This window comes from Asterias rubens, chromosome 2 (assembly GCF_902459465.1).
Source record: "Asterias rubens chromosome 2, eAstRub1.3, whole genome shotgun sequence".
NCBI lineage: Eukaryota > Metazoa > Echinodermata > Asteroidea > Forcipulatida > Asteriidae > Asterias > Asterias rubens.
Window position 1 is genome coordinate 16,802,861 of NC_047063.1, and position 21,824 is coordinate 16,824,684.

At 38.0% G+C, this 21,824-nt stretch overlaps 1 protein-coding gene across 1 annotated transcript in view; it reads left to right on the forward strand.

The window, feature by feature from the left end:
- Positions 1-21,824, forward strand: part of LOC117306324 (ATP-binding cassette sub-family C member 9-like) — a 30,041-nt gene that overhangs the window by 606 nt on the left and 7,611 nt on the right. The window contains exons 2-22 of the mRNA XM_033790930.1: positions 2,450-3,096; positions 3,872-4,114; positions 4,895-5,083; positions 5,568-5,723; positions 6,100-6,255; positions 7,031-7,165; positions 7,747-7,909; positions 8,320-8,360; positions 9,065-9,307; positions 9,639-9,839; positions 11,815-11,893; positions 12,233-12,338; positions 12,645-12,743; positions 14,341-14,506; positions 14,813-14,950; positions 15,423-15,633; positions 16,687-16,892; positions 17,689-17,852; positions 18,540-18,609; positions 19,659-19,816; positions 20,768-20,860. Of these exons, the coding sequence (XP_033646821.1) occupies positions 2,497-3,096; positions 3,872-4,114; positions 4,895-5,083; positions 5,568-5,723; positions 6,100-6,255; positions 7,031-7,165; positions 7,747-7,909; positions 8,320-8,360; positions 9,065-9,307; positions 9,639-9,839; positions 11,815-11,893; positions 12,233-12,338; positions 12,645-12,743; positions 14,341-14,506; positions 14,813-14,950; positions 15,423-15,633; positions 16,687-16,892; positions 17,689-17,852; positions 18,540-18,609; positions 19,659-19,816; positions 20,768-20,860 (3,617 nt within the window). The 5' untranslated portion in view covers positions 2,450-2,496. The remainder of the gene's footprint in view (positions 1-2,449; positions 3,097-3,871; positions 4,115-4,894; positions 5,084-5,567; positions 5,724-6,099; positions 6,256-7,030; positions 7,166-7,746; positions 7,910-8,319; positions 8,361-9,064; positions 9,308-9,638; positions 9,840-11,814; positions 11,894-12,232; positions 12,339-12,644; positions 12,744-14,340; positions 14,507-14,812; positions 14,951-15,422; positions 15,634-16,686; positions 16,893-17,688; positions 17,853-18,539; positions 18,610-19,658; positions 19,817-20,767; positions 20,861-21,824) is intronic.

Consider the following 21,824-nt stretch of genomic DNA (forward strand, 5'->3'; position numbering starts at 1 on the left):
AATGTTCAAAGGTTTGTTATGTTATGCGTATGTTAGGATTCCCAAAATGAGAATATACCGGTCTTTGGCAATTACGTGTCCAGTGCCTTTTACAAAACAGTGTTTTGTTATACGTTTACTGAAATTGAAAAGTCACATGCTCTTAAAGTGATCCATGTAGGCCTACTGTCACTTTCCAGGTTGCATCATCAATTTGGGTTTGCTTCCCGGCTACATCGCAGTTACAGGTTGAACGGCTTCTGACTAGCATGTCCGGGAAAACAAAACTGACAAAATACTCAGTTGATTCGAATCCCACTCTTTAGTCAATTCTTTGTTCACCCCCCCCCCCCCCAAAAAAAAAAATCCCTTTAGTTTTAACTGTACTGCCGTCAAAGTTTGTGTCCTTTTAAGAAGCTTAGATTTTGATTGGCAAGTTTTTTGTTTGCCTTGCCCTTTGCATTGCCACATTATTTGTCTTGTCTTTCTTTTTTGTCTGTTTTTCTCCATTGAGCGGGTGCAGTAGAATTTCTGCATCTCTGTTTCAGTGATTCGCAGTGTTTTGTCTTTTTGTTCGTGTATGCCTTGTTTCCGGGTTCTTCTGGATTTGTTTTTATGTTTAGTCTCATCGATTTCTTTGTACAAGATGTTTCTTCTCTGTTGACTGCATTGCTTGATATATAATTTTCGAAAAGCATTCTAAATGAATGGGACTAGATAGCTCAACTGGTTGATCTCCGAAAACGTTCAGGTTCAAAATCTGTTCAAGAAAGATTTTCTACGGTGACACATAAATTAAGTACAGAAGAGTTCACTTCGTCTCTATAAACCAAAAACATTGGACAACAAAAAGTATTCATCGATACAAAAATAATATTGTTCTATTCATTGGTGTATGTCTCAACATATCTAAACAATTCCCGAATAGGCCTACCTTAAAAAAAAACCTATCGTTTCGTTATGAAAACAGCTTTGTTACGAAATATTTTCCTACATTCAGAAGTAAAAACATACTATACAATGTATAGGTTGTTTCATTCACACTTCTCATGCACACTGGGGTCGTTGGTGCGAGTGGTTACTGAAGTAGTGTTATATTTTATGGGAACGGTATGTGTGTATAAATAATGCTGCTTTAAAAGCACTGGACACTATTGGTAATTATTAATCAAAATAATTATTGTTAGCATAGAAACTTAGTCATAACCTTTGAGAATTTGCCTTTAACCAAAGTTTTCCTCTGGTCAAAAAAAACTTCGGAATTTAACAAAACGTTTAAGCGAAGTCATGTCCTTACCAACTTCTTGTCTACACTAAATTTTCGATTTGTTTCTATTACCTATGCAAGGGTGCAAAGGTCATTTGCGGGGGGCATCTCAATATGTTAAGGATTCATTGCAATTTCTTTTGACAGAATTGCATCTCATCGCTCCCTTTCTAGACCTTACAAAAAATTGTGCAAAATCATCCACATCCATACCAAGTGTTTGTCCACACGACTTTTTCGATTTTGTTTTGTTCTTATGGAAGGGTCCAAAGGGCCTTTTTGGCCATCTCAATATGTTAATGATTCATGATTTTAAAAAAATTAATAAATGCATCCCATCCCTCCCAATCTAAAACTAACAAACAGTCATAGATAACTCAGTTTGCCAATGAGCTCATATCTATGGCCAGTTTCAATGACCAGTGATTACTGTCTGACCTTTGTTAGTTGTTTTGTAGTTAGTTTATTTGGGTGCGTGTTCAAGACATTTTCTATGACAGATAGATATAAGTTCTTATTTATTGACATAAACTTCTGTACTATTTAATATTATTCTTTATTGACATACTGCCATACGGTAAAGTATATGGTAAAGTTGACAACTTGGTCGCAGAAAAAAAAATTATGTGATCTGTAAAATAGGCTCAATCTCATCTGCGAGTCCGGAGATAATAGTGAAAAAGCATGCACAATCTTCAACATGTAAGTAGGTTGTATTTATAAATACCCAACATTAGCTCTTATTTTTAGATTTTTATGTTACTGTTTTCTCGACAATGAATCGGAAGGTAATTAACCGCCCCCCCCAAAAAAAAAAAAAAAAAAAAAAAAAAAAAAAAACAATATGGTATTATTTATCCCCATTTTCATATCGTTGGTGAAATTAGCACCGTAGCGGTGTGGTCACATTATATCAAGAGAATAATTTCAACACCAACTTTTTTGAAGTGTGTGAATTTCATAACCATGTAAGCTTTCAGATTAAAATAACACAATGATGCTTTATCCTCAACATTTCTGTATAATATATAAGCATTCTCGTCATAAGAGCAGTTTCAGTTGTCGTTGACGTCGTTGTAATGGTTGATGTTTGTCGTTTGTTGGGGATGTTGTTGTAGTGTTTTTATTGTACTCATTGTATTTATGTTTGCGATCGATTTCATTCGCCAATTTTCATTAGTGTTTTGTTTCTTTTTGTTGCAGCACCAGAGAAATTCAGTTCATGTATAAATAACGTTATATAAGTAACCATGGTGACCGAGGAATGGGAGTGGTTCTGTGGCAGGAACACATCTTACCTTAATACTCCATTAGACGAGTGGGTTAATAATACCTGCTTTATAAACGGGGTATCTTTGCTTCCTCATGCGGGCTTCATTGCTCTATCTTCGCTCCTTCTCTTCGTCTTCGGATGTTGCTCCAGCTACAGGAAGATCAAGACGAAGTATATCTTGACCTTTCCAGGTCACAGTCTGAGATGGATCGTCAGTATCCTGACTCTTCTCTTACTTGGTGCATCTATCGGTGAGGGCGTCCTTACTGATGAGACGTATAAAGCATGGCAGCAACCCACCCAGCCTCATCTCTACATGCACGGTGCTGGTGCCTTCTTGGCTTGCGTCTTCTCTCTTATCTACTATCATCATATGGAGTTATGGCAGGCGCCATTCATGTCTTTCTTGTTGCTAGGCTACTGGGCTACGGCTGCAGGTGGAGAGGCTTTACGCATGTCAAACCTCGTCTACCAAAACCAAATAGATTTCAACGTGTTACGATTCGACCTGACAGTGGCACTGCTCGTATGTTTTGGTCTTCTTTTCTTGATTGAGGTCTACGTCATCTTGGCTAGGGTAAGTAGCATCTTAGTATTTTTGAGCAGAGTGAGGGCGTGTGTGAACCAAATGTACGTGATGCAAACCAAGTAAAATGAACTTCGTATCTTTTTTTTTATTTTATTATAAATACTTTATACTTACATTGGACATTGATACAATAAAAATATAGGCAGTCAACACAAGATCAAACTGCAAGTGTGATGCAATGAAGTTCGCAGTTGAAAGCGCCCTCATGCTTGAATTCACGCATGCGTACATAAGTTGCCCAAGCCATAAAGTTATGCTCAGTATGCACAGTGCAGTACAGACGCACAAACGCGAATGCGTCACGCCACCGACACGCAACACTACTGTAAATTACCATCGAAATATCTTACCAAAGTTTTAATCTTAGCTGTCAATTATTTTCACAAGTCGAAGCTTTAATTCTTTTAAAATTGTATTATGGACAAACCATAAATCGCTCGCTCTAAACTTTATGGTCAATGATGGCAAGTTCATATAATGATCGAAAGGTGTAACTAAATAAATAAAATTGCATATTCATTTGAAAAACTTAACAAATGATCGTTTCTTCTGACAATTAATTATTTTTTTGCCAAACATATGCTTTGAGGCGACTAATGGTCAATAAACCTTGTTTACAAGGAACTGCAAAATAAGCAAAACAACTTCATGAAACCATGGAGCAAGTTTATTGCTCCGTGATGAAACCCATATTATTTGCAATAATGACCTTTGATCTGAGCAGACGAAATTATGTGTGTTTCCCTCTCTCGTTTTTGCATAGTTTGTTCAATGTTGCGGAAGCTACAACAGTAGAAAACTTCCTGCCGACTTATCGAATCCGAAGATGAAGTTCATGAACTACAATGTCAATCTAGCATCTTACCTGACTTACTGGTGGGTCAACTGGCTCTTTACCATCGGTTACAACAAAGCCATTGATCAAGACGATCTGGGAGACATTCCTAACAGACACTCAGCTCGACACAACCATAAGAAATTCAAGGAAGCCTTCGAGTTAGAAACGGTATGTGAAAATCCTCAATTGCGTTGGTAACAGGGTACAAGGTGTCTAAAAAAATCTATACGCTTTTGAAATGGCTGCTGAATAACAAGTTTATGATTCTTGGGAAAGGGTTTATATGTATGATAGCTTATGGATTCAATGTTCATATGACACCGAAAATAGTTCACGCTTAGGTGAGCACTGCTCACTTTTGTAAAGGGAATAATAATATATGAAAATTAGGTTGCGCAGTAATTAGCCTTCCAATTTGTGAGAGGTACGTCCTGTGGAGCTTACAAAATTCACTCAAAGATGTCGGCGACTTGTTCTTTAGTACCAGTGCTCACCAAGCATGAATTATTCTCTGACTTTTTATGTCATATGAAAGTTGAATCCATTAGCTACCCATACGTCTGAACCTTCCCCTCCCCCCCCCCCCCCAGAATCAGTTATTTTGTATTCGTCAACCATTTCAAAAGTGTACGGTAAAGATTTGCGGTTTTTAGATGCACGGTATATTTGAAGTAAAGTTTTAGATTGAAATTAACATTGTACTTTTATTTCATTTTATTATGTTATCAATGGGCCATTCTAGACGAAAATAGTTCACAGAATGCCCACTAACCATCACCACGTTTAAAACAAGAAGCATTCAGAGACACTTATACTGTAAAAAATAAAAACCGGGGTCATACCAAAGTATGACTCTATACCTTAACTTTATAAACTAATTTTGGTCTCCGAGAACTAATAAAGTGCTTTAAAATACTAATTTATATGGATTGTGATTTTTTTCTGAAGGCAAAAGCACGCAAGAAGGGAAAGTCTCCATCACTGACTCAGGTGTATATTAAAGTCTATGGTTTTCGGTTGATGACGTCACTGGTGTTGAAGATTATTGCAGATATGCTTGGCCTAATTGGACCATTGTGTGTTGGCGGTCTGACTTCCTATGTCATCACCATCGTATACCCGTCAGATGGTGGAAAGGTACCTTACACTTAACTCAAGTTAACTCATTTGAATATGATGACGCACTTTTATTTTAGAAAAATACCCCCCCCCAAAATATACATTAAAATGTTTAGCAATTAAAACCGAAGAACTATAACATATCTACTGGTGCGATGTCATGTTTAGGACATTTGATTATCGATTTGTTTTGATGAAAAAGGTAATCGGAAGAAACAAAACTAGGTATAGTTTGACATTGGTTGACTTAAAAAATAGACATTTAAAAGTCAAATGTCGCTTAAAAAATCCCTCGAAAGTGTTGTGTCGCCATATTCAAAGCAGGCCTCTGGTAGTTCAGGAAATTATAACTCTTATAGAGTAATTTGCGAAAAATATTTCCTTGTGACGCCATACGCGTAATTTGAAGGGACTTATACCTTGGACAGGGCAATAGGACAACTCGGCCTTATATTCTAATTTCCAACATCTTTTCAATCCAATTTGTTTGTGTACTTTGCAGTTACAGCCACATTTCGTCACAGTGACGGAGTACTTTGGCAATGGATTCGTTCTGGTTGCAGTCATGTTTTTAGCGGCTTCGGCTAAGGCTATCATTCTTCAGTGTAGCTTCCATTGGGGTATTCTAGAGAGTATCGACGCAAGAACCTCTCTTCAGGTACAGTGCTTTTTTAGCAAGGACAAAATTCTTAGATAATCATATTGTTTTGGATTGCGCTGTGTGCTGTAACAAGTAGTGCGTTCTGATAATATAATGTTCGAAAAGATGTGTAAAGGTAGAATATAAAAAGATTCACACAAGTATCCCTGGCATAGTGTAGCTTATCTTTAGAAATTATACCGTACGCCATTTTCGAAAGTTGGGCTTGACCATGTCAGTCCAAACAATTTCAAGAAATTTAAAGTATCTGACAATATCACAATTGTCCATCTTTAATAACAAAAATAACATTTTGACGTGGATACTTTTTCTCCGATAACAAATACCATTTTAAATTACTGTTGTATATTCTAAATCTCTTTTGAATGAATAGACCATGGTTTACGAGAAGGCTTTGAGGCTCTCGACCTATGCTACAACTGGAGGTAAGATGACGATGGGGCAGATTACAAACCACATGTCAACGGATGCTATGGCTGTACTCTACATGTTCCAAACATTCTACTATTTGTTTTCCATACCGATTCAGGTAGGTAGACCCAAATACTTACCTTCGGTTATTATTTCAAATATCGACAAAAAAAAAACACGTTAATAGGTAAAGAGAAATGTGGAGAGATGTTTATACTATAAAATATTGTTAGAAACCTCACCCGTGAGGTAGTGACTTGAGAGAAAAGGGTTACCTTAGTTTTACGAACAGATTTGAACCTAGGAGACGGCTTTGCAACTTTTGTGTTGTTTACATGTTTATGTTTTGCTTTGGTTAGTCTAAGCTGTTGGTTTCACCTATACCATTACCATTTGTCTATACTGATTCTGTACACAAAGGATGCCTGTGTATGTTTTTTCCTACCCCGTCTCGACTAAATCACAGATCTATACCACGTGATTGCATCCCCCTCTAAGGCATGTGGTATAGTGAAATTGAGGGTATCTTTGCATATGAAGCAGCCTAGTGTGTAAGCACTTGTAAATAAGCAAACGCCCTTGTCTGCATGGTTTTAAACCTTGATGGGTGTAATATTTAATATAAAACATGTATCTGTTGTATCTGACGGATATGCGGTTTGAATCGAAAGCTGAGGCCATCTCCCCTGCTAATTTTGTATTTTTATGGTATTGGTTTGTGTCATTCCCTTTATATAGTAAAGTATTGTGTGGTTTCTATGCATTTTTTGTACTGAAAAGGTAACTTTGATCAAGATTTAATTTATTCTAACTAATTGATGTAAAGGCCGTATGTTTCCCGTTTGTGGATGGTTAAGTGACTTGAATTGAATTTGTTTATTTTCCGCCATTAGATTACAGTAACCCTAGTGCTGCTTTACTTTCAACTTGGTTTTTCTGCATTGCTTGGTTTTGCTGTGTTCGTGGTTCTGATACCCATCCAGCTTAAAGTAGCTACCATTATGACCAAGAGACAGAAGGACGTTCTGGTGAGTTCATTTCTTCTTTGGATGAGTGTCAATAACTGGAAATAAATTTTAACATGAGAACATAAACTTATCTGCAAACTGCTTAAAAGGGTATAAACGCACTAAGGAATAGTAACTGTCCTAGCTATCAAGAGAAAAGCAAAGACAACTGAAACAATCTGGGTCAGATTTTATCGTTTTCCGGGTCCAGTGGATGCTAATCCATTTCTGGACCAATGTGACCCCAAATCTGTGTCAAATTAACCCAGGAATGGGTTAAACTGTCTCGAAGTTCGAGTTAAAGTCACATTAACTATTTCCGGATCAGCTTGATACCCCAACAATGGGCAGGCTTCTTGACACCTAGACTTGACTCAAGTCCCAATCCCGTACCAAGGGGAGAACACTATTGTGTTGTGATGCTCTGCATAACCTATTCCAGACACCACAAAAGCTACATTTTGACGGCGGACTCTCAGGGAGCTCTCGCACGAGAACGGGGTTTGAATCAAGTCTACACGACACCTGGAATCTGGGTAAATTCTGACCTTGGAGAAAAGAGTGTAATGACAAGAAGTTGTTGTTGTTTCTTTTACTGACAGGGATGTTCTGATCAACGTCTAAAGCAATCCAATGAGTTACTGCAAGGAATCAAGCTACTGAAGCTGTATGCTTGGGAGCAGATCTACTGTGAGGCAATCGAAGCCGTCAGAAACAGAGAACTTGGATTTCTTCGCAAGATTAACCAATGCCTCATTGTCACGAGTAGGTGTAGTTTTACTCCTGTTTTTGTAAACCTTCCTATGTTCCATTTCATGTACTTCTCAAAAGAATCGTCCTGTTTTAAAAAGGAAGATAAAAGGGACCGTTTGAAAATGGTGCAGGTACACCAGATGCGTTTATGACGTCACCCGGCTGATAAGAGGGTGTCATTTAGTGATAGCGGAGTTTTAATTTGACCTGTAGACTTGTTGACCATCAGAATAGTCGAATTAAAATATTTAAGTGTTTTTTATTTAGACTTTCAGAGGAATCTGTCTGTTAGAAAAAAAATTAAAATAATTGAAACTTACAAAACTTAATTCGACTTTAGGGTATTTCTATTGACATTTAGTTTTAAACATGTTCTGCTAATTTTAATCGTAAACCTGCTTTTTTACCTTTTTTTCATCCAGTTCTCATAACGACAGCAGCTCCTATCTTGGTAACATTGGTGGTAAGTTTCCGGTGGATTATTTGACCAAAAGTAACTAAGGAATAAAGATGGGGAATCAAAACCAATATAAATGCGTAACCTGTACCACCAACAACCAGCCTTACGGAGTGAATTTATGGAGCCCTGCTATATTGGTGCAGTCTCCCGTTTCCATACAATTCCCCTTTGGGGTCCAAATTGAACAAAGACAAATAATGGTGGGGCTCTATTTTTGTTTATTGTGTTAAAAGACCCGGCTTTGCATGAGCCTAACTCCCGGTCGGATATCTGGTCTCAGTGGACTGAACTATTTCTGCAGGGTCATGCTGACAAGGAGACTGGTTTAAAAGTGAAATTTTTCTCGGTTTCTGCATCAAATTGTCTCATCTCTCTTTGACACAAATTCCGGGTCAAACTGACCAAGAATTGGGTCAGGCCCCACGTGATCCCGGATCCTGGTAAATGTTTATACCGCATATTTACATTGCACTCTCTTTTTATTTATTTGGTTTTACCAGCATACACCGATGTGTGTTAGCACTGTACACAGTACTTTTCCCCAGTTCTGTGAACAAAATTTCACAGGCATATTACTCGGGTGGGATTCGAACCCATAACCTTTACATTCCAAACCAGTGTCTTACCAACTAGACTCTATTTTGGAAAAAAAAACTATTACGTATTGTGTTTGACTGATTGGTTGTCTCTTTTTTTTTTTTACTCAGGGATTCGGCACTTACACCGCTCTAACTGGCAAACCTCTGACTCCAGACGTTACCTTCTCATCATTGGCATTATTCAATCAACTGGCCATGCCGCTGTTTATTCTACCTATGTCTTTAGCTATGCTTGTTAATGGCTTGGTCAGTACCAAGAGATTGCTTACGTTCTTACTAGCTCCAGAGGTAGAAGGAAAAGAGAGCTCAGTTCTAGATGATGATGAAGATGATGCAATGTCAAATGATCAGGTAGGGGAGTCATTCAGAGAAGTCAATGTTGTTTGATAGTTCGTGAAAAAATGTATTTTGATTGACCCACCATGTCCAAATTAAAAAGAAAACAGACAGACTGTTGAATATCCTACACTAGAATACCTTTAATGCATCAACATTTTGACGTAACAACTGCGTCAGTTAGACAATTTTTTATTACGGGACCTATTTTCCTAGAAATTGATCAGAAATGGGTCCCAACCCATACCCAATACAACCATGAGTGATATCGTTGTTTCATAAGAACCATTTGAAAAGAAGGTCACGACATTTTTCTACTGACAAAAATTTGCCTTTTCAACGCCAGGAGGTTGTGGTCAAGTTTCGACAGCCAGAGAAAGTAACAGTCAGTCCAAAGTACACAAAGAAGGCCATCGGGATACAGACAGATGATATGGAGTTAGTGACTTCTACTGATAGTAATGGCAACAGTGGTTTGAATGGAACTCCTAATGGCGCTTTTATATCGGATCCAGAGCAGACTATGGAATCAGACATTGCTGTTGAGGTAAGGTTTACCTGCGTGTTATATATAAATATATTGACTGCTACGAGTGCTATGGTTAAAACTACGACTCCCGAGGTGATCCCCGGAGCGGGCAAATGGAACGGTCCGGGGATCACCGAAGGGGTCGTAGTTTTAACCATAGCACGAGTTAAAGCAGTACATATGTGTTTTATGACACCCCAACAGACTATTTATCAACTTCGTACACGTAACGTTCGTACGCGCGTTTCTGATACACAGATGCACAACTGATTGGGTTCGAGGTGGGTAAAAAGACGTCTGGGTACTGCACGCCGTGTGATAGTCGTCGGACTATCACACGGCAAACGACGCACTAGCACACGGCAAACGATGCACTATCACACGGCCGCCGTCTACTAAAACTAAGACATATCATGTAACCCACTCTAAACCAATGACAAGGCAGAATATTTGTAAGGGGTGTTATAATAGTCGTTAAGCTAAGGTGTGGTTCTTGGCCCTTGTGCTCTAAGAGCAAGACACTCTTTACATAATTGCTCCTTCCTGGGCCGTAGGTCCCAAAGAGTAAGATTGTTATAGTGAGTGTTAAACCAAAAGAACCCAGAAAATGTATCGTTCATTTAGCAAAACACCCTTAGAGATGTATTTTGGCTCACGAGCTACTGTGATAAGTTTACATGTTTACATGTAAAATATATTGGTGTCATCTTTAGATGGGTTGTACAGCTATATTGGTGTCATCTTAAGATGGGTTGTACAGCTAGTTATTGGTGTCATCTTAAGATGGGTTGTACAGCTAGTTATTGGTGTCATCTTTAGATGGGTTGTACAGCTATATTGGTGTCATCTTTAGATGGGTTGTACAGCTAGTTATTGGTGTCATCTTAAGATGGGTTGTACAGCTATATTGGTGTCATCTTAAGATGGGTTGTACAGCTATATTGGTGTCATTTAAGATGGGTTGTACAGCTAGTTATTGGTGTCATCTTTAGATGGGTTGTACAGCTAGTTATTGGTGTCATCTTAAGATGGGTTGTACAGCTATATTGGTGTCATCTTAAGATGGGTTGTACAGCTATATTGGTGTCATCTTAAGATGGGTTGTACAGCTAGTTATTGGTGTCATCTTTAGATGGGTTGTACAGCTAGTTATTGGTGTCATCTTAAGATGGGTTGTACAGCTATATTGGTGTCATCTTAAGATGGGTTGTACAGCTATATTGGTGTCATCTTAAGATGGGTTGTACAGCTATATTGGTGTCATCTTTAGATGGGTTGTACAGCTATATTGGTGTCATCTTAAGATGGGTTGTACAGCTAGTTATTGGTGTCATCTTAAGATGGGTTGTACAGCTAGTTATTGGTGTCATCTTAAGATGGGTTGTACAGCTATATTGGTGTCATCTTTAGATGGGTTGTACAGCTATATTGGTGTCATCTTTAGATGGGTTGTACAGCTATATTGGTGTCATCTTAAGATGGGTTGTACAGCTAGTTATTGGTGTCATCTTAAGATGGGTTGTACAGCTAGTTATTGGTGTCATCTTAAGATGGGTTGTACAGCTAGTTATTGGTGTCATCTTAAGATGGGTTGTACAGCTATATTGGTGTCATCTTAAGATGGGTTGTACAGCTAGTTATTGGTGTCATCTTAAGATGGGTTGTACAGCTAGTTATTGGTGTCATCTTAAGATGGGTTGTACAGCTAGTTATTGGTGTCATCTTAAGATGGGTTGTACAGCTATATTGGTGTCATCTTAAGATGGGTTGTACAGCTAGTTATTGGTGTCATCTTAAGATGGGTTGTACAGCTAGTTATTGGTGTCATCTTAAGATGGGTTGTACAGCTAGTTATTGGTGTCATCTTAAGATGGGTTGTACAGCTAGTTATTGGTGTCATCTTAAGATGGGTTGTACAGCTGTAGTACTTGTGGCTTTTATTTTGACTGAATTTTGTTTATCATATGTTTTACCAATTTGAATCTCTTTGTAGATCACTAATGGAAACTTCAAGTGGGATCCTGAAAGTGATGTTAATACAATGTCTGATATTAATGTCAAGATACCAGCAGGTAAGTGGGTCGTACACCTTCAACACGATTTCTTTAACGGGGAAGAGAAAGGAACGATTCAAAATAGAGCGTGGCCACCAAGTGTTCGCATTGGAAAGGGCACAAGTGTTCAGACTTGGCGCTTTTCCAGAAAAACAAATTCCACAAATGCTTGCTCCTGGTAGTGTTAATTTCAAAGTTTTAGTTTTTTTTTAATGATGCTAAGTTTGTGGGGCACAAAAACATTCATTTAGCAATAAACATGAAACCTTAGAAATGTGACATTTCTATTATTATTTATCTTGTTTCGGTTTTACAAATTTATGTATTTACTGATTTTGAAATTTTTGTGTTATGCAGGGAAGCTAACAATGATCATAGGGCAGGTCGGCAGTGGTAAATCATCTCTCCTGTCCGCCATCTTAGGAGAAATGACAACAGTGTCTGGTGACGTTCAAGTAAACAGGTTCGTATTTACTAGTTGCCTTGAACAAACACACACAAAAACAAATTATAAAGAAGAATTCAAAGGCACTGCTTTCATCTTCTTCTTTTTTTCAATTTTGAATTACAACTTTTGAATCAAGTAGCAAAGGTCTTCACATTTGATGTCATTGAAGGCAGTAGTTCGACCACTTGTTGGACAAAGCGATCCACATAAAACTACAATTTGCCTCACTTTATCTTGTCCCTAATCTCTCCTTTGATTTCCCCTCTTGGTTGATTTAGCCCACTTGTTGTCTTTATTCTTTTACTGTTTGTTTTGTTGCAGTGGAAAGGAAAACATAGCGTTTGCTGCTCAGAAGCCGTGGTTACTAAACGGCTCATTACAAGACAACATTCTCTTCTCCTCAGACATGAACAGAAAAAGGTAACGGTAAACATGTCAACCAATCAATCAATCTTGCACCGTATCCCGCAGGACGTTGGTTCCACGAATTTTCTTGTTCCACTCTTGCCTGTCTTGCGCTCTTCGGTGTTCCAGGTAGAAGCTGCTGTTCATGATGATGTCGTTTTCCCACCTCTTCCGAGGCCTACCCCGTCTATTTTTTCCAGTTACTGTTTCAAGAAGGATGCATTTTGGAAGTCTGTTGTTTTTCATTCTCACTATGTGGCCAAACCAGGAAAGTTGGATGTTGTGGATGCGTGAAGTGATCAACTCTGGTGGGTTACCACCAGCTGACGCTCTCCTCCACACCTCTTCATTTCGCACCTGGTCTTGCCAGGAGATGTTCAGGGTTTTGCGCAGGCAGCGCATTTGGAAAGCTTCTAACTTCTTCTGGTCTGCCTTCCTGATGGTCCAGGCTGCTGAGCTGTATAGAAGAACTGGATAAACCAGTGCATTCACGAGCTGCAGTTTTGTTTTTTGTGTTACGATTTGTCATGCCAAATTATTTGAAGGTAAACCACGTAAACATGTATGGTGCATTTAATGTTAGTTTTTGAAAGTAACAACATGCTTTTGTGTTTGTGTTTCCTGTTTGTCTTAATGAGTGATGACATGGGTCTCATGCGTAGAGCGCTCGACTCCCACCACTAGAGCCCGTGTTCAACTTCCGAAGAGCTAGGGTCATTACACTGGACGGGTAGAGTTATGTATTGGTTTCCTCCTGTGTCATAAAGGGTTTCATCTAGGTGTGGCGGTTTGAACTTTCCGCCGTGATTAGTTTTCCGAATGACCCAATACGGTAACATTACAACATACGACGCCTGCGCACAGCAAGCGAAAGTAGTCAATTCTTTGTGCTGTATACTGAGTCCCCGAAAATTGAACACGGCGGAAGACTGAAACCGCCACACCGGCCCTGTGGTTTTTTTTACATCCGGAATATAAATCAAACACCTTTAGGTTTTTGCTGTTCATAAAAATGTGTGTCAATTTGAATGAGTGCTGTTTGCTAGTGGCTCCTTCGCAATTCAGCTTCTCATCTGAGAGAAGGGTATACCAGCTTTAGCACGAACATTATTATTGTAAACCCTATCAATACACAACATAATGACACGCAACAAAACATACAGCATACATACCTGCATCTAAATAATATTTGTAAAGCTTTACATCAAGATCAAAGCGTTGAAAAAGCAAAACCAATGGAACAAAAACAACAACATTTTCACATCATGATACCAGTGAGTTTTGAGAGATTTTTTGAACAATGTCAAAGGGTTACAATGTCTTATGTGTACTTGGAGGTTGTTCCATATTCGGGGAGCAAATTAGGAGAAAGTCCGGTGGTGAGCAGATGAGAGTGTTCTGATGGTTGAGTGTTCGGTTAGGCATGTGGTCTCAGAAGATGATCGCAAGATTGAGCGTGGCATGAGGTAGAGAGCAAGGCAAGATGACAAGTAGCACGGTGCTATAACTGATAAATTACGGGATGTTCCTAAACTATTTTTTTCTTTATATTGATATTTAATTGTACCCAGTAATCGTTATTGCAATCGTTTACGACTCGTGTCCATTTTAGATACAAGTGTGTGATCGAGGCGTGTGCCCTGAAACCAGACATTGATATCTTACCAGCTGGAGACCAGACTGAGATTGGTGAGAAGGGTATCAACATGAGCGGAGGACAGAAACAGCGAATCAGCGTGGCTAGAACCATGTACTCAGGAAGACAACTTATTATTTTGGTAAGCAGATTTGTTGAAACTTTGGTATATATATATTATCAGTCGGCGTGGCAAAAACCTTTTTTTTTTTTTTTACCTTTTTTTATTTTTTTACTTTGGTGTCAGTATGTATGTCAGTTACGAATTGTTCGTGTTAATCAGCGTGGCAACAACCATGTAATCGGGAAGCCAAATTGTTATTTTTATGAATTTATATTTTGAAACTAGGGTATCAATGTTTGACAGTTAGGACTTCCATCTAACAAGAAACCATTATTATCATTGCGTGTTGATGATTTTTTTTCCCATGTTCTCCTTGTTATTTAGGATGATCCATTGTCTGCTCTGGATGTCCATGTTGGCCGCCATCTTTTTGAAGAGGGAATAGTAAAATGGCTGCTGGATAACAAACAAACAGTTATCCTGGTTACACATCAGCTTCAGTACCTCAATAGGGCCGATTTGGTGAGAAATGCATATTAACAACAAAACACTCACGTCAATTTATGTATTGCTTTTAAATTGTTGTGTAAAAATGTAAGCAAAATTAGCCAGCGGCTACAAGTTCAATTTTAGTAAACCATAAATCAGACAATGTTTTTTTCCAATCTTTTGGTTAGTCTTTAAAAACTTGAAAACAACAAAAATTATCTGTTGCGAACTGCTTACCAAACAAAAGGACCTTAGGTGCATGCAATTGCTAGTGGACAGCGTAACTTTTTGATTATTATAGCAAAGTCTTTTTAAAAAAACAATACTCTTCAGAAAAATTGTGTGGAATATTGACATAACATTGTTTTTCGTAATCTGTAATCGCGTTCGCTTTACAACTGATCATGTAAATGTCGTAACTTAAATGAATAACCTCCCGTTAGTTTTCCTAAACTTTTGCCAAAGTATGCATAACTTACACACGCCCTGGTTTGTATTGCTACAGATCATTGAAGTCAAGGAAGGACGAATCTGTGCTACGGGAAGCTTAGATGACGTCATCAAGGCCGATCCTGAGACGTACAGTAGTTGGGCAGAGGCGATTAAGGAAGATGAAGAACCAGAATCTGAGGAAGTCAAAGATGTAGAGGAAGAAAGGAAAAGTCTCAAGAGACAGCTCTCCAAGAAAGACAGCTTCGTCAAACAGATGTCAAAGGGTATGTGCGTCATAATTTGTTCTTAAGGTGACGTAGATGCAAAATGTCTGGGGGAAATCTTTACCTTTGGTAGAGGCCTGCTTACATTATACATACATTGGAAGATGCATATGATTGAATGCTCTACCGCAAAATGTCATCGCTATAGGTGACATCTGGATTACTCCATTTCACAAGGCATTGGAAAAGCAAGAATTCATAATGCAGGAATGAAATGGGCACAGCAACAACCACACTTTTGGCTATAAATACGCCAAATGAACAACATATAAAACATTGAGTAACTCTTTGCAGATCGTATGTTCGACAAACTTGAGCATTGCCACAGCGATTGTTAATGTATACATAAATAATATCGAATATATAAGACTGTTTCATCAGTGGTTATCAAACTGTCATTCATGAAATTATCACAAACAGAAAAACAAATATGTAAGGACTAACCCTGATTCTGGCTATGCACTCAGTGATTTTATACTTGTTTGTTTGTTTGTTTGTTTGTTTGTTTGTTTGTTTGTTTGTTTGTTTGTTTGTTTGTTTGTTTGTTTGTTTGTTTGTTTGTTTGGTTGTTTGTTTTTTTGTTTGTTTGTTTGTTTGTTTGTTTGTTTGTTTGTTTGTTTGTTTGTTTGTTTGTTTGTTTGTTTGTTTGTTTGTTTGTTTGTTTGTTTGTTTGTTTGTTTGTTTGTTTGTTTGTTTGTTTGTTTGTTTGTTTGTTTGTTTGTTTGTTTGTTTGTTTGTTTGTTTGTTTGTTTGTTTGTTTGTTTGTTTGTTTGTTTGTTTGTTTGTTTGTTTGTTTGTTTGTTTGTTTGTTTGTTTGTTTGTTTGTTTGTTTGTTTGTTTGTTTGTTTTAAACTCACACGTATATTTCTCATTGTTAGTCATCAATTATGGCGGTCGATAAGGCTTAATGTGCAATCTATCTTTTAAAAAAAATGCACAAAATAGACACGGACATTTATGTTTTTGGAGAGAAAGTTCAAATGTGCCTCTCCGGATACTTTAACTGAAACTATTTGTATTAACTATTATCGTCATTTATTTGTGAGTTTACAGAAGAGAAGCAGAGTGGCGGTAAACTGATTGAGAAAGAAGAGCAGGCTCGAGGGTCAGTCTCCTACACGGTCTACCTATACTACATGAAGAACGTAGGATGGGGTTTGATATCATTCGTGTTTCTAGCTCTCATCACACAGACTTCATTAAACGTTGGCAAGAACTTCTGGTTGTCCAGTTGGTCAGAAGCCGGTTTGTCGAACGAGGTGAGTGCCACTGCAGGCAAATTGATTTACTTCAATTTGTGTTGTAGCATTTTGTTTAGTTGTCTAATTATTTTACATTGAATACATGCCTAATAACTGGTAGAGTGTGTGTCCGACAAATGTTGTAATTATTTTAACACAAAATAATGTTATTTGTGCACCCATCGTCCAAAAGTACCCCTTTAAGGGATTTATGGGGTTCCCTGAAACCACGGCTTCGGCTTTGGATTTGGCTTCAGTGCTCCGTTCTCTCGTCTGAAGTCTTGAGCACGTACTTAAAGCACGCGCAAATTGTCAAATCAATCACAGGACCAAGCTACAATCTCGGCCATATCTCGTTGAGCCCCCTGCCCCTTTTAATGTTGGTTCCCATTGCTGCACGGTTGTTGCAGCGTTCTCCAGTCAATATTTAACAGGTGATGGGACGGGGGAGTCAACATTGAGTGGGGGCCGTGGTTTTCAAAAGCCGAAGCCGTGGTTGCGAAAAGGGCCATAATACATATGCCGAGCACCCCACATTTCAATGGGCTTCCCGTTTTGGTTATCACCAGACAGTATTGGTATCGACTTTGTACGGTGATTTGACAATAGACTCTGCAAGTCTCGCGCTTATTCCAACATGGGACCCAAAAAATGCACGAGTTTGCTTCCTTTACATGTGACCAAAGTGTTTCCAAAATTGTTTGATTATGCGCGTGACTTGCACAGTCTATAGACGAATCACAGCGCTTGCTTGAGATTTTTGTAACAAGAGTACTTTTTCCCTTATCAACTTATTCTTCTTTTTTGTCTTCAGAGTGCAACATCAACCGCTGAATACCTAGGTGGTTATGCAGGCTTATCAGTAGCAGCCATTGTGAGTCAGTTGATGGCTTTCTCGGCGTTGGTGACGGCAGCTTTGATCGGTGGTCGTAGATTGCACCACAATATGCTCCAAAATATCATCATGGTTCCACTCAGGTACGATAACATTTTATGCAGAATGTTAAGTCCTCTATGCCTGAAATAATGAACTATATACCTTTTTCACCTATTAATATCTTGGTCAAGTTCCCTGTTTCCCAAAACAGTAATGAGTGCTAATATTCATAGCGCATGGCACCAAACTATTATTCAGCGCGTCTACTAGTGTTGAAGAATAGGCAGACGCGCGCGATCTAGCCGTAGCTGTAGCCGAAGTCGTCGTTTCGGACACGGCCTCAGACTGGTTCAAATGAGTTAGGAGTAAAATCAAGATGGTCACACCGTGGTAAAGGCCTATTGATTACTGTGTAGTGTGGTAACAAGTAACCGTTTACAAATTTACCCGTAGGGATATGTGAACAGAGGAGTTATGTGGGACAAAGCGAGTGATCCTCTAGCAACCCCGTTCCCAGTAGTGTACGATCACGCCGCGACATTTTCCGCTCATTTATAGCCCCAGATGTGCCTTTTTGCGTCTAAACCCAATACGTGTTTTAGTCATTGGGCCAGTGATTATACCAATGATCAATTCAACAAAGGAACAGTTTTTGGTTACGACTGCGAAAACGCACCGTCAGAATTGCGATTTCGATCATATTAAGGAAAAAAAATGAAAAAAGGGCAACTGTATAATTCCTACCAAATTTTTGTTTGACATTGCGACCTTAATTGTTTTTCCAACAGGTTCTTTGACACTACACCGATTGGCAGAGTTCTCAACAGATTTTCCAACGACACCCAACTGATTGATTCTGTAAGTATTTTGCATTATACTTTATGATCTATAAATAATTATTTATTTAAAATCTTCGGCCATTAGTCTTCAGATATAAAATACAAACGTTCACAATTTTTTTTTATCATCTTAGATGTGTCAGACCCAAGTACCAAGATTTTGTTTAATTCATTCATATATATTTTAGCAATAATGACAAAACAATTAAAACTGTTTGGTCCATAGATGCTAGACCTAGACAATAAACAAGATTATGGAGAACCGTAACATCATTAGTGGAAAACGTCAAAGCAATAAGCAATATATTCATTAAAAAAAAATTCTTTTGGTTAAACAAAGGAACTTTACCATATTAACATGCAAGAGCTCTTCCAACTGAGCTATATCCCTATATATATTCGTGAGTGCCAGTCAGTAGCCATTCAACCTGTGACTGCCGCATAGCCAGCGAATTACACCTGATGGGTAGCACCAGCAGATGGATCACCTTTAAAGACAGTGGACACTATTGGTAATTGTCAAAGACCAGTCCTCTCACTTGGTGTATCTCGACATATGCATAAAATAACAAACCTGTGAAAGTGTTTTGAAAGGCAGTGGACACTATTGGTAATTATTCAAAATAATTATTAGCATAAAGCCTTTCATGGTGACGAGTAATGGGTAGAGGTTGATAGTATAAAACATCGTGAGAAACAGCTCCCTCTGAAGTGCCATAGTTTTCGAGAAAGAAGTAATATTACTTGAGGTAAAAAGACAAAAGTAAATACAAATTGCTGTTGTGCTGTTTTGAGTTTGCCTTTGTTTTCCTTTTAAATGTTGTGTCCACAAGTTTTTTTTTTCTTTTCTTTTTTCTTTAACTGCTTCATTTTTTGTATTGTATTTAACATAATGTACAGTACATATATTTTGAATGTAATTTTGTAAACCAAATTATCTTAGTCTGTGACTTTTTATTTGGTCATCTATTTCTAAAATATACCAATTGTGAATTGAATTGAATTGAAATATTCCTCTCTTAACTGCATTTCCATTAACTTAAATGAAGATTTGTGATTCTGTTTCAGAGACTTGCTCAAACGTTCAACAGTCTTCTGGGATGTTTCTTACAATGCCTTTCAGCGGTTGTAGTCAACACTATTGTTATGCCATTCTTCATCATATTCGTCATACCAATTGCTATTGGGTATTACTTTCTGCAAAAATACTTCATCGCTACCTCAAGGTATGACCAAACACATTTTATTCAACACGTTCTATATTTATTTTAAAAGTATCTTAGAAGTCTCTGAAACATTACCCATCGGTGATGAACGCAATTTTAAAATGAACCGGCTGAAATTAAAGGCAGTGGACACTAGATTGGTAAATACTCAAAATAATTATTAGCATAAAACCTCATTTGGTAACGAGTAATGGGGAGCTGTTGATAGTATAAAACATTGTGAGAAACGGCTCCCTCTGAAGTAACGTAGTTTTCGAGAAAGAAGTAATTTTCCACGAATTTGATTTCGAGACCTGAGAATTAGATTTTGAGGTCTCAAAATCAAGCATCTGAAAGCACATCACAACTTCGTCTGACAAGCGTGTTTTTTCTTTCATTATTATCTTGCAACTTCGAGGACCAATTGAGCTCAAATGTTCACAGGTTAGTTGTTTGATGCATAATGTTGAGATGCACCAAGTTAGAAGACTGGTCTTTAATGTGTCCAGTGTCTTTAACAGCGTGTTTTGACCGGGCAGTTTAGAACGTCGGAATTCGTGTACTGGTGGCCAAGTATCATGCAGAACGTTGGTTCGAATCCCAGTCATGACAACTATAATTGCTTCTTTTCACCCAGGGGTAAATTGGTGTTTAGGGGCAGAAATGATTCTTGTGATTGATTTAGCTTGGTTCGATACATGTTTGGCATACTCCAAATAGCTTGAGGATTAAGATTACGGTAATGACCCAGCGACCAGGGTATACAATGATGTTAGAGCACCATTGAGCGTCACTCTGTGGCAGCTTTGATCGCTAAATAAGATGCCACTTTTATTATTAAGTTTTATCATTATCATTAATTTTACTATTGACGAACCAAACTTTTTACACCACAAACTTTCAACTAAATTTCAGTAAGCATTGTCTTTTGAAGTATTGTTATTTTCAACCTTTTGTTAATTCTTTCCCCAGGGAGCTTCAACGTCTTGACAGTACCAGTAAATCCCCCATATTTGCATTCTTCTCAGAAAGTCTCGGCGGATTATCAACCATTCGAGCTTACGGGTGAGTCAAGATGGTGTCTAAATCTAGGCAAAGTCTCCTTTTCCCTTCCTGCGTTGACAACACGAGAAAAGAGTCCATGTTCATTGTCATAACATTCAAAGCTGGCTAAATAGTATTAATTTTATTAAAGGCTGTGGACACTATTGGCAATACTCAAAATAATTGTTATTATAAAAACTCACTTGGTAACAGCTGTTGATAGTATAACAACTTTGTGGGAAACGGCTCCCTCTGAAGTAACGTAGTTTTCGAGAGAAACAAAGGGTAATTTTCCACTGGTCTCTGGTGATTACCAAAGTGATTTCGAGACCGCACAATTAGATTTTGAGGTCCCGAAATCAAGCATCTGAAAGCACACAACTTCGTGTGACAAGGATGTTATTTCTTCCATTATTATCTCGCAACTTCGACGACCAATTGAATTCAAATTTCCACAGGTTTGTTATTTTATGCATATGTTGATATACAGCAAGTGAGAAGACTGGTCTTTGTCAATTTTAATACCAATAGTGTCCACTGCCTTTAAAGCTGGCTAAATAATACTTTATTAAAAAACGAAATCCTCAAAACTAATCGGGTACTTAATAGTATTTTAAGGTTATTAATAATAATAATAATAACAATAATAATATAATAATAATATAGGAATTTATGCAGCGCCTTTAAAGGAACACGTTGCCTTGGATCGGTCGAGTTGGTCTTTGAAAAGCATTTGTAACCGTTTGTTATTAAATGCATATGGGTGGAAAGATGTTGTAAAAGTAGAATACAATGATCCACACAACCATGCCTCGAAATTGCGCGGTTTTCCTTTTACCTCGTCGACAAACACGGTCAGCCATTTATGGGAGTCAACTTTTTGACTCCCATAAATGGCCGACCATGTTAGTTCGCAAAATAAAAGGAAAACCACGCAATTTCGAGGCAATGCTGTGTGGATCATTGTATTCTACTTTTAAGACAT